This window comes from Lampris incognitus, chromosome 9, assembly GCF_029633865.1.
Source record: "Lampris incognitus isolate fLamInc1 chromosome 9, fLamInc1.hap2, whole genome shotgun sequence".
Taxonomy (NCBI): domain Eukaryota; kingdom Metazoa; phylum Chordata; class Actinopteri; order Lampriformes; family Lampridae; genus Lampris; species Lampris incognitus.
In genome coordinates, this window is record NC_079219.1 from 25,665,162 (window position 1) to 25,678,372 (window position 13,211).

At 42.7% G+C, this 13,211-nt stretch overlaps 1 protein-coding gene across 1 annotated transcript in view; it reads right to left on the reverse strand.

The window, feature by feature from the left end:
• The window catches only part of LOC130117622 (intermembrane lipid transfer protein VPS13B-like), a 457,273-nt gene that overhangs the window by 11,053 nt on the left and 433,009 nt on the right, over positions 1-13,211 (reverse strand). Inside the window, exons 59-63 of the mRNA XM_056285747.1 lie at positions 5,249-5,705; positions 4,874-5,038; positions 4,401-4,629; positions 2,378-2,554; positions 2,098-2,268 (exon numbers count right to left, since the gene is read on the reverse strand). Coding sequence (XP_056141722.1) covers positions 2,098-2,268; positions 2,378-2,554; positions 4,401-4,629; positions 4,874-5,038; positions 5,249-5,705 — 1,199 coding nt within the window. The remainder of the gene's footprint in view (positions 1-2,097; positions 2,269-2,377; positions 2,555-4,400; positions 4,630-4,873; positions 5,039-5,248; positions 5,706-13,211) is intronic.

A 13,211-nucleotide genomic window follows, 5' to 3' on the forward strand; every position in this document is an offset into this window, starting at 1 on the left:
GTGCAGCGACCAGGACACATACCCACATCCGGCTTCCCACCTGCAGCCACGGCCAATTGTGTCTGTAGGGTCGCCCAACCAAGCCGGAGGTAACACAGGGATTCGAACAGGCAATCCCCGTGATGGTAGGCAATGGAACAGACCGCCATGCTACCTGGACGCCCCCAATCTAGCTAGTTTAATACACTTTACGTTCTTACCTTCAGAATTTCTGGATTAGATTGTCTATGGATAAATGCTGACCATGGCAAGTTTCTACATTTTGCCTCAAGTTACAGTGTAGCTAACTAACATTAGCTGGCTAAAGCTAACATTTGCCTTACCTAATATTAGCTAACTAATATAAGCTAGCTGATAGCACACCCTTTCATTTCCAATGTTGGCTAAATAACTAGCTAGCTGTGCCTATGGCTTGGCATTTCATTACCAATATAAAATGTCAAATCTAATGTTGGCTAACACTAGTGCTCAGTTATGAACAGTGAGACAATGGAGGATAAGTTGTTGTAGAGATAAGTTTTGGTGGTTTAGTTAGTGTTTTGCCTTTTTTTTTACCCCCCCCCCTTTTTTTTTTCTCAATTGTACTTGGCCAATTACCCCACTCTTCCAAGCTGTCCCGGTCACTGCTCCACCCCTTCTGCCAATCCGGGGAGGGCTGCAGTCTACCACATGCCTCCTCCGATAGATGTGGAGTCACCAGCCGCTTCTTTTCACCCGACAGTGAGGAGTTTTGCCATGGGGACGTAGCACGTGGGAGGATCACGCTATTCCCCCCAGTTCTCCCTCCCCCCCGAACAGGCGCCCTGACCGACCAGAGGAGGCGCTAGTGCAGCGACCAGGACACATACCCACATCTGGCTTCCCACCCGCAGACACAACCAATTGTGTCTGTAGGGACACCCAACCAAGACAGAGGTAACACGGGGATTAAAACCCACGATCCCCGTGTTGGTAGGGAACAGAATAGACTGCTATGCCACCCGGACACCCATGTCTTTTGCCTTTTTGATATTAGCTTTTATAATCGGCACCCCCTTTGTTTTCACCCAGGCATGAAGGCGTTTTACCTACTTAGGTAATTGAACAATATAAAAATCCATGTGTGCTGAAGGCTGATTCATTGTATTAGCTCAAATGTACTACTACTTTATTGAACTCAGATGAGATTTCATTCACAGAGTCAACATGAGCAAGAGGAGAGGAGATATCCAGCACTTTTTTGTGCTAAAAAAAAGAGTAAGTTGAAATTGTAAGAATTAGGATTTAGAAATGATAATGCAGCCTGTATTTTCTGTGGTTGTCATGCAGGCTTAATACTGAGCAGGATAGTATGGGTGATGGTGAGTTTTACATTTATGTGCTGTTGTATTTAGGATGCAGAGAGCAGTCAGGATGATAGTCAGTAGGCAAGAGGAGGTCAAGAGGACAGTGAGCAGGCAGGACCTAGTAGCAAAGGTAAATTACAAAGGAGACTGCACTTAAAGATGCATGCCATCATACTAGATATTTAGGCAAATACTACTTTCAGAAACTGATGGGATCCACAACAATACCCTACCGTTCTCAACTAATATGCTAGGACCTTTAATAAAGTGTTGGCTCCTGATAGTAAAGAAAGTTCTGGTACAGCATTGTGTGGGTCTGTGTTTGAGCGGAAATGATGGTCTACTGTTGTGTCTGTATAGGTCTGACTTGCTGGCAGTTTTGCTGTTGTGTGCATTTTGTGAGACCTACTGAGAAGACTGATGTTCACCTGCCTGTTGTGTGCTCATGTTTGCCTGAGCATAGTATTTGTGTGTATCGCCATTTACAAGGTAGCCTGCTGTAATGAAAAGAGCTCCTGTCTTAGTCTATCCCTCAGCTCTCCAATGATAACATGTAGCCCCATGTTGCAGGTGTCCAAACTGGTGTTTGTTTCATTAGTGCATCTATTGGGGTCCGTATTTGTTCCTTTGTTCATCTCTGTCTACAAGTTTGTCTCATTTATAGGTTGGACAGTCTTTGTCTGAGTCATTCTCCTAAGTTTCTAGAGCAGCAGTCATTTCCTACTGTCTGGAGTGTACCTAGATGGGTGTGTATCTTTGTGTCCGTACATACCTAACAAGCTAATGCCGAGACGGGAGAGTCCCTGTCTCAGTCCGTCTCCCAAGCTTTCAGGTAGCTGTCGTCTCCACTCCTCCTGCCTGTTGTAGTGTTCCTCATCCAGGGACAGACGATCCATGTTCCTAGCCAGACTGGTGGCAAGGTTTGTGATGGATGTCAGGGTGCCTGAAGAAAAACACAGACAGAGGATGTAGAATACAGCTACTTTGGCCACAAGACTGCACACATATATTTTCTAAACAGCTTTACACTTTTTTTTTTTAATTTGTGGTACCTTTTGAAATATGTTTGACAAAGGAGGTGGTCCCTCTGGACACCCCACTGACGAAAGCACCAGGCCCGCGAGTCAGCCCCTCATATGGTAGGCGAAAGAAGTCTGACACACCGTTACCAATGCTCCGCACCAGGCTTGCAGGACTGCCCAGGATCTCCAGGGATCCCACCACCCAGCCTGACAGAGAAAACACAATTCAAACCACAGCGGGTGGACCATATCTGGGTAGATGCACCATCTAAGTCTACATCACCTCATCCTCATTTTTAATCATTCCCAACACACTAATGCATGCAAACAAGAAAACTTTGATAAATACACGTAAACATGTATACACAAACACACACAAATGAGCAAGCATATTATATATGTATTAATATAGACAATTACTGTACCACTGGTAAATTAATCTTTTTCTTTAATAGCTGGACATTTCAACAAACACAAACACACCTGCTCTTAAAACATATCTTTCCCAGGAGGCTCCGTCGGCTACAGTACCTTCCATTTGCTAAAAGCAAGGCTATGAAGACAGGCTCTCCAAAGCCAATAAACAATGTTACCAGATAAACTGGGTGACTGCTGTGGGACCTAACCATGGCGAATGTCAAGATAAGACATCTATGAATGTGATAAAACTCCAGTATTCCATTCATAGTAGCACGTAGATAGACATAAATGCAGGCGTATGGCAAGCACGCGCACGTGTGTGTGTGAGCACGCCTGTGCGCATGCACACACAAACATATCGGCCCATGCATATGCACTCCTGCATGAAATCATCCATATGCCAGTACTAGATTTACAGCTCTGTGCTATCTCACCTCTCTCATTCCACCATACAGTCGTCTCTAGTAACACGGCTCATTGATATTTATGCACTGACAATTGCATCACAAAATCAAACAGCCATTTCTCAAGACGCCAGACCACTCTGTTCTTATTCTCTGTCAATTTCTGCATGAGTGATGGGCTCTAATGGTAGGAAATCAATTCCATTGGGGCCTAGTGGTCTTTTCTGCTTTACATGCTCTTCCAGTTGTGGTTTTGGTGGAGCATAAAGCCTTGACAGGAGCTAATGTTTACAGGCTTGAGTCATACTGGAGCCTATTTTTTGTGTATGTGTCCAGTAGGCTATATGTTTTTATTTTTTGCATGTGCGGATGTGGTACAGTACATCTAATGCAAATCAGTTCCAGAATGCACTGCTTTGTGGATCTGCTCTGCAACTGTAAGACTCAGGTAGAGGAGAAGAGAGTGTGGGCCATTGAAATACGAGCAGAAGCGAGGGCTCTAACGAGAGACAGCACAGAGGAAGCCACTGGCCAGAGCAGTGATTTCTGAGGTGGAAATGACTGGGGTTAAATCATACCATGTGGAGAGGGGAACAGACCATGGGGCTCTTAATAGACAGGAGGACAACGCAAGAGAGAGTTACAGGGGCGATACGAGGCCTGCTCACTCTGGACATCGTGACTGTGTATAGATAATAACTATAATGTACAGCCTACACATGCGGCATGAAACATGAGATGAGATTAAAAACAGTTGTTAGGATGATAAATTGTGATAATGAGAAGCTTTGGATCTTTTTTAATGCTTCAGGTTTTAGTATTTACTTCCTGGAATTAAATGTTGTTGCTGAAAAACTCACTTGTTGAACATTCACAGGAGTGAGTTGGAACTATTGGGCTCAGTGACAAACTCTGAGATGAGCGACTGAGTGAAATTAAATGTATGAAATTAAATGTATTCTCTCTCTTCAGACATCAAGTGTGTCAGATACAGAGGCCAAATGTATGTCCTGGAGAATGTAGAACATTTAAGTGCAAACAACATTATCATTCTGGTGTAAATGTGTATGGTACACATTCACCGGAAAAAACGTGTTTCGGGATTTGAATGTTGTGGAGTGTGGGTGAATATCAGACAGCAGCTGATGGAGAGAACAGCTTGTATGTCTGCCTCCTTCTCTGCAAAAGTCTACCTTTGCCCCCCCCCACCTTTCACTGACACCACGTACCGGCTCTGAAGAGGGCTCCAGCAGCATAGTGCATGGCCAGAGCGTGCACCAGTTGTCGCGATGTGGTGAAGAGCGGTCCCCTCTCAAACAGGGAGAAGGACAGCGGTGTATGGTCTGAGGCGATGTACAGCTTCAGGGAAGCATGGATGCTGACCAGCAGGCTGACTGGCTGGATGGCCAGCCTGTGGAGCTGCACAGGGTGGACCAACGCCTGTGCTGACTGAACCACCTGAAGGAGATGCAGAGAACATGATAATAGGAGGATGACAGTTTTAAAGATAATCTACAGCAATACACATACTTTATATAAACAGCATTTTCATTTATAGAGGGTAATTTTTTTTCAAATTTTCAGCAAGGACACAAAGAAGAAAGTAAAACTTAAAAATAACAGAAACAGAACAGAACATCGACAGACTACATTCAGCATCACTTTCAGCTAGGTAATAAAAAGATGTTACTATTAAAGGAACCTGCTCAGGGAGGACAGGGGCTGCTCCATGGCTCCTTTGTCTCTGCACGTTGGCAGTGGTGGAGGACATGGCAGTGTCCGGGATGTAGGTGTGAAACAGGGTTTTAATATAGTAAACAAAGGTGTCTTCGAGGTAGACTCTGGCAGGCTGGAGCTGGAAGGTGACCTGGGCAGATGAGAATTTATGCTTTAATGTTGTGGCAGAGGAGACCTACTTACTTGGACAAACCGTTTGCCTGGACAGAACGAGTGTTATTGTTAATATATGCTGCAATCATATTCTATGCTGCTTCTACTTATATTTTGTAAAATGGTGACAATATGCAGAGCTGATTCATTGGCTGAGTTAGTACTATGCAGTGAAATCAAAACTAACCTGCTCCACAGTTTGTCCATCTCCGCCCAGAGTCAGCTCCAGTTGCAGGAAACAGGAGTGCTTAAATTCCTCCAGGGCCTCTGGAGACAAGGTGAGGTTGGAATCACTGCTCCATGGGCTTCCCATCTCTGCTCCCCCCCTCTGCTCCTGGCAGAGCAGCACAGGGAAGTGGAAGCTGGCACGGTTGTAAAGCTGGTTGTCTATCTGGAGGCTGGCGCAGTAGAGCTCTACAACATAGCTGTCAGGTATCAGGGCAGTGATGGTAGCAGAGCCTGAGCCGGGGTTGTTTCCTAGCTCGGGGGGTAGGCAGGCGGGGGCTGGGGTCACGTTGAGGAGAAGCTTCGTTAAGGTAAATCTCATCAACTCCACGGACCCTGAGGGGCTTGTGATGTCATCACTAAGCACCATGCTGGCCTCAGTAAGGAGAACCCTAAAGGTCAGCTTCTGTAAGGGAGACCTGGAAAACCAATAAATATTCTAACATTTACCACACAGGATAAATAAACGTTTTTAATTTGACACTGATGACTGTCTTGGCTATGTTCTGGGCTTTCACATCTTTCATTTCAGGGTCTTTCACTGTTGTCTTCTAGCAAGAAAATACCACATAAGTTTTTAAATCATGAGTTTTTAAATGACATAAAATGTTTGGGTGCAATAATTTAGAATGACCTGGCCACAAGCATGGTGGTTGTTATCTGAATTCCTTTAACAAAGAATTCATAGGAGAGAGAGACAAATTTGGTTCATAGCACACTTGTGTTACAGGTTACATGCATTACCTACATCAATTTCAAAACCCTGATGTTCGCTTACAAAACAGCAACTGAAACAGCTCCTGCCTACCTGAATGCCCTCATTCACGTCTATGCTCCCTCCCGCTCACTCTGCCATTGAAAGGTGCCTGATACTACCACAACAGGGCCCTAAGTCACTAGCTAGACTCTTCCACGGTGGCGGAATGAGTTACCAAACTCTGTTCGATAGCCAGAGTCCCTCTCAATCTTTAAGAAAAGACTAAAGACCCAGCTCTTTTGCGAACACCTCTGCACTTGATGGACTGATGAGAAAAAAAGAAAAAAAAATCTGCTTCTGTGCACTCTATGCATCACTTTTGTGCACTGCCTGTTGGCACCTATGTCCTGTTGGACTCAAACTTAGCTTTATGGCACGTACTCGTATTGTTCTCTCCTGCTTAGATCCTTTCTTGTGTTGTATCAGCTCCCAGATGTATGTCACTTTGGATAAAAGCGTCTGCTAAATAAAATTGTAAATTGTAAAGCTACCACTTTGGCCCACTGCCATTAAAAGTTTACTGGCTGCTATTTGATTACAGCAAACTGTTGTTTTGCCTTTCAGGATGGCTTTGCGCTTAATGTAATGTATGCATTACAGTATGAAATCAACTGTCACGTTGATTCATTCAGCTATGATGCAATCTTTTCAACAGATACGTTTTACTTTGCGGTCTTACCGGCTTTGTAAGATTTGGCTTCATGAGATCGATAACTGCTGTTTATTCTCTTAATTTCTCATTTCTTTTCTATATTTTGCTCTAACCTCTTCATTTGTCGTACTGATTATGCCATTTTCTGTGCTCTGTGCAACTTGGAAGTTGAGATTTTCTGACCTCCTACTAGAAAGTACAATGGAATACCACTTACAAGTCGGAGTTCCTACTTGTACATGTGAGGCAAATCCATCTACCCTGACTTCATGGAGAAGCAGTTGTCTGACGTCACACAACAATGGCAGCGCCCATGGAGGCGCACAGTGTTAATAGTAAACCATCAATTAAGGCAACATAAAGTATATTTGCCTGTATTTAATTATGATAATACATACTATCATATAGTAAAACCTGTTCTGTATGTAAATTGATGTCAAAATATGTCCGACAATGTTATTATGTAGCTGGTTATGGTAAACAATCTCTGAAAGTTATCTCTGCACAAAAGTTATTCCTCTGTTTTGTTCATGTATGCAAGGAGGCAGCACTGCTGACAATTCAATTGTTTATACATTTGCCGATAAAGACACAAGTTTATCCCGCTCAGCCATGTTTTTTGTTTATGTTTGGCATCCTGCACCTGGAACACTTGGAGGCCGGAAACTGGAAATTCCAACTGAAATTCCAATCTTGGACTTTGAATGGAATGCAGCATTATTGATAGATTGCAGCATTATCGTTTATCGATAGATTGCAGCATTATCGCTTATCGATAGATTCACTAGTTTTCTTTCTCAAACGACTCTTGTGTTAGTGAGTAACCTTTCGTTCCTAGTCTGTTTACTAGCTTCGAGCTTAGCCTAGCTTAGCAGCTAGCTTTATTGTAGGGTTCGATTTCTGATCTGCTGAGCATGCTTTTACAAGCCAGCAGTCAGCCGTTAGCCTACAGTGTTTGTTCTTCGAACTTCAGGCTTCCGCCTTCGAGAGATCGCTAACTGCTGTTTATTCTCTTACTCTCTCTTCTCTATATTCTGCTCTAACCTCTTAATTTGTCTTACTGCTTACGTTATTTTCTCTGCTTAGTTCACTTATGGCTAAATTGTTTGTTTTTTTTCTCAATCAACTCTTGTGTTAGTGGGCAGCCTTTCGTTCCTGGTCTGTTTACTAGCTTCAAGCTTAAGTCAAGTCAAGTCAATTTTATTTGTATAGCCCAATATCACAAATTACAAATGTGCCTCAGTGGGCTTTACAGCAACACAACAGCCTAGTTGCAGTTAGCATTATTGTATTTAATAATTCATAATAATTTTATTTATATAGCACTTTTCTAAAACAATGTTACAAAGTGCTTCACAAAAAAACCCAGACCAAATAAGTACGAGTAAAAATAAAAACAGTACAAATAAAAACAAATATCAAACATTTGTAAAAGCTTTTATAAAAAGAAAAGTTTTAAGACGAGATTTAAAAGAAGCTAGAGACTAGGTTTGTCTTAGTTCAATAGGAAGAGCATTCCAAAGTGTGGGGGCTCTAACAGCAAAAGCTCGATCACCCTTTGTAACATACCGAGTCCTGGGAATAACTGGCAGGGCTCCATCTGCAGATCTTAATGGTCGAGGGGGCATACACCAAGTCAGTAAATCACAAATATATGAAGGAGCAAGACCATTTAAAGTCTTAAAAGTGAGCAGTAAAATTTTAAAATCAATATAACAGGGCAGTGTAGTGAGGCAAGCACAGGAGTGATATGGTCATGCTTCCTTGTCCTGGTAATGAGCCGAGCAACGGCGTTTTGTACCAATTGCAGATGGTGGATGGAGCCCTTGCTGACACCACAATAAAGTGCATTACAATAGTCAAGTTATCACCCTGTGGACCCACCACACGTGGGGATAAGCATTGGGGTAGGGTGCAATGCAGGCCGCGTGGCAGGCAAAGTTGGGGACCAGGGCGTGCCAACTTCCGGCATCACAGATTGGTCCTCAGGACGTGGAATGTCACCTCTCTGGCAGGGAAGGAGCCTGAGCTGGTGCGGGAGGTGGAGCGGTACCAACTATACTTAGCACAAAAAGTAAGGAAATTTGTGTTTGGTAGATTATCTCTTTGTTGTAACAATGCTTCTTGGCAATATATCTTATACCGTTGGAAAGCCTGTGTATTTTCCTTTTAAATGGTACCACATTTGTAAGGAACATGCATTTATGGGATGAGCAGCAGAGCTGAGTATGTGGCTTGTGCCCATGAAAAATTTGCCAAATCTTCTCTGCCAATGCCAAACAGCTTATTTTGCTGTTGCTATTGACTCTTGTTTTGAGCCTCTGGTACCCCAGGTGCTGACAATCAGGTGCCTGATATAAGATTTATTGCCAAGAAGCATTGTTACAACAAAGAAATAATCTACCAAACACACATTTCCTTACTTTTTGTGCTAAGTTTAGATATAGTTGGGCTCAACTCCACACATAGCATGGGCTCTGGTACCAAACTCCTGGAAGAGGGGCTGGACTCATTACTTTTCTGGAGTTGGCCAAGGTGACAGGCGCCGGGCGGGTGTGGGGATACTCACAAGTCCCCGGTTGAGTGCCGCCGTGTTGGAGTTCTCCGCGGGGAATGACATGGTCACCTCTATACGACTGCGAGTCGCTGGGGGGAAGTGCTCTGACTGTTGTGTGTACTTATGCACCGAATAGCAGTTTGGAGTATCCGGCCTTCTTGGGAGTCTCTGGGTGGTGTCCTGGATAGGGCTCCACCTCGGGACTCTGTAGTTCTGCTGTGGGACTTCAACGCTCACGTGGGCAATGATGGAGAAACCTGGAGGGGCATGATTGGGAGGAACGGCCTCCCCAATCTGAACCAGAGTGGTGCCTTGTTATTGGACTTCTGTGCCAGTCATGGATTGGCCATAACAAACAACATGTTCAAACATGAAAAACCTGTCTGTCATGGCAGGCAGGTGACCTGAAATTTTTACTTGCTATGGACATTTAACATTACCCTTTATTTGGCAGGTGCTAATTTCCTCCCGTTTTAACCAACAGATACAGAATATTTATTTTGAAAATATTAAACCTAGGCTATGTATCCTGATGTCTGTGTGCAAGTTAGATTCTAATTAACCAACCCTAGTCCCCCCATACAACACCACTTGGTTTAGAGTGCTTATTTGCAGTCGAGAATAGTCTGACAACAGCTACAAGTAAGGCAAAGTGTTTAAAATTGTTTATTTAAAGTAGCCCTAATTTGTCATTATTATTTGCCTTTCCAGATCCTTCACAAATAATATCATGAACTAATAATTAATTCATATTATCTGAACATTGTACTTAAAATGTATGTACATTTGATTTCTGTCAGTCTTTGTTTACTTTTCCATCTGCTTGAATTGATAACTACTGATAACTACATCTCGTGTTTTTTTGTGTTTTGTACTGATCAACCTGTCTGTCTGTAACTCAGTGTTGTATTGTATTGTTTATGTTTGTTCCAGGGCATGTCTGTCTTGAAAATGAGACCCCGTTGTCTCAACAGGATTACCTCTAAAAATAAAGGTTAAATAAAATAATTCAAAAAATGTTGTGACCTAAATATGCACTTTATGTATTATATTATCTGTAGATGAGTCTGGTGAGATGGAGGTTTCTGAGGAGCCAGGTCCTATTCAAAGACTTTTCATGATGCTCAAACAGAGTGGGCAGACCCAGCAATGGAGGACCACAGCTACTCCAAAGGAACAACCATCACATGTGGCTTGACAACAACACCATCCCCTGAGAGGTCGCTGTCTGTTGCAGATGCTACACTGAAAAGATGATGCAGACTGCCTGCTCTACACAGGGATTCCACTACTAGAGCTCAACATGCTTGTGTCTTGCTTACAAGGTTTTGCCCCCACATCATTATCAATGCCAGTTGTAGACCAAATCCTGTTGACGCTGATGAAACTTAGAACTTTGTCATAGTTGATTTAGCAAGATGTTTCAAAAGGTCAAATGAAATAACCTTAGTTCATTATTCAACAGTGGGGGAAGAAGTACTCAGATCATTTACTTAGTAAGTAAAAGTAGCAATACCACAGTATAACAATACTCCACTGCAAGTAAAAATTCTGCATTCAAAATTCAAAATGTAAAAGTACAGAATGATCAGCAACAAAATGTACTTAAAGAATCAAAAGTAAAAGTACTCAATAATGCATCGTGGCTACTGTCAGTTCTGTTCTATTATATTGTTATTGAATAATATTGACGCATTAATATGTAAGCCGTAGGCAACTTTAATGTTGTAGTTGGTTGAGGTTGCACTAAGAATAGTATAGTATAAAATGTAAATACTCAAGTAACGTATAAGTACCTCAAAATTGCACTCAAGCACAGTACTTGACTAAATGCATGTAGTTAGTTGTGAGATTTGAGATTGTGTACAACAACAACAACAACAACATCATCATATTACGCAGTGAATTGATTGAAGTACTGTACAATTTTCGGTTCAGTAAATTTATTTGTAAAAATCCATCCATCTATTATCCAAGCCGCTTATCTTTATCAGGGTTGCATGGATACTGGAGCCTATCCCAGCAGCCATTGGGCAGCAGGCAGGGGGACACCCTGGACAGACTGCCAGTCACATTTTTCATGTATTTTCATGTCATTACTTTACTGACCTTCCACAAAACTGCTGCTGCATGACTACAAGAGTGTCCTGGCCCGGCAACACATGAACAACCCGCAGTCTGTATGTCACCTGTCACTGACGCTAGCACCCAAGCCTTATGATGAGATACGTGCAGGCTCTGACTCAGCTCTATGTCTGCTTTTAGGTAGACAAGGTCATTTCCAACATACTTAAATAACACCCGGCCAGCTTTATTGCTGTGTAGATATTGGTACGCCTCTGAGCTTTTTAAATTGCTCATCGTCTTACCATCACAGGCAACGGACTCAAAAAAATAGCTAAAAACGCTACCGTATGTGACACGAGACCACTTCTTCACGTCATCTTCCCAACCATCTATTACGGATGGCAAAGGTATTCTTCATGAGTGAATGAGACGCCATACAAATTGCTCTAAGAAAGGCGGTTAGCATACTGTTACCATGGAAAATGCCGGTTCCGGCTCAGTGACAGGACATACCGAATGTCGCGCCCATAATTCACGCAAGGTATGGTGGCTAGGAATAAGGTGGATAGAATGAGTCACTGATAGTCCCTGTTATTACAGCTTTTGAGACTATCTCTAATTGATACTTTGATTAAGCTCGTGTCAGTTTCTAAACCAACTACTTGCCTACTTGACCCTTTACCAGCAAGACTTTTTAAAGACCTCTGGCCTTTACTGGGACCTACAATGCTAGACATTGTTAATTTATCACTTACTACTTACATTGTTCCCAGCAGTTTTAAGACAACTGTGGTCAAACATCTACTTAAAAAACTGCACCTCGATCCAGGGTCTCTTAATAACTATCAACCAGTCCCTAATCTTCCATTCTTTTCTAAAGTACTAGAGAAAGTTATATATCAACAACTTTTGAACCATAGAGAAGAAAATTATATGAACCTTTTCAATTGGGTTTAAGGGCCTATCATTCCATTGAAACCGTTCTAAACAGAGTGGTAAATGATTTTTTTACTTGCAATGGACTCTGATTGCCTCCCTTGAGGCAAATTTGTGATATTGGGCTATACAAATAAAATTGACTTGACTTGACTTGATTCCACTTCTGTGTTTCTATTCCTGGACCTCAGTGCAGCCTTTGACACCACTGATCATTGTATACTAGAATAAATTGTAATTTTGGTGTCTCTGGCCTAGTTCTCTCTTGGCTTAAGTCCTACTTATCAGGAAGAACACAGTTTGTCTGCTATAATTATATTACATCGACATTCTCTGATGTTAAATATGTTGTACCTCAGGGCTTGGTTCTTGGCCCTCTACTTTTCTATCTTTATATTTCACCTCATGGCCAAATTATACGCAGTCATGGAATAAATTTCCATTGCTGTGCGGATGATACTCAGCTGTATGTGCCTATAAGGGCTGATGATCATATTCAAATGACTAATTTAGAGGCCTGCTTGTCTGCTGTGAAAAATTGCATCACTACATTTCCTGCTTTTAAATTCAGATAAAACTGATATGCTGGTCAGTAACAATAATGCTTAACAACACTGATTTCACAAAGTGTGGCAGCCAAAAATCTTGGTGTTACCTTTAATCCTAGCCTTTCCTTAGATAAGCACACGGGGATCATCGGTTCGAATCCCCGTGTTACCTCCGGCTTGGTCAGGCGTCCCTACAGACACAACTGGCTGTTTTTGCGGGTGAGAAGCCAGATGTGGGTATGTGTCCTGGTCACTGCACTAGCGCCTCCTCTGGTCGGTCGGGGCGCCTGTTGGGGGGGAGGGGGAACTGGGGGAATAGCGTGATCCTCCCACGTGCTCCGTCCACCTGGTAAAACTCCTCACTGTCAGGTGAAAAGAAGCGGCTGGCAACTCCACATATATCGGAGG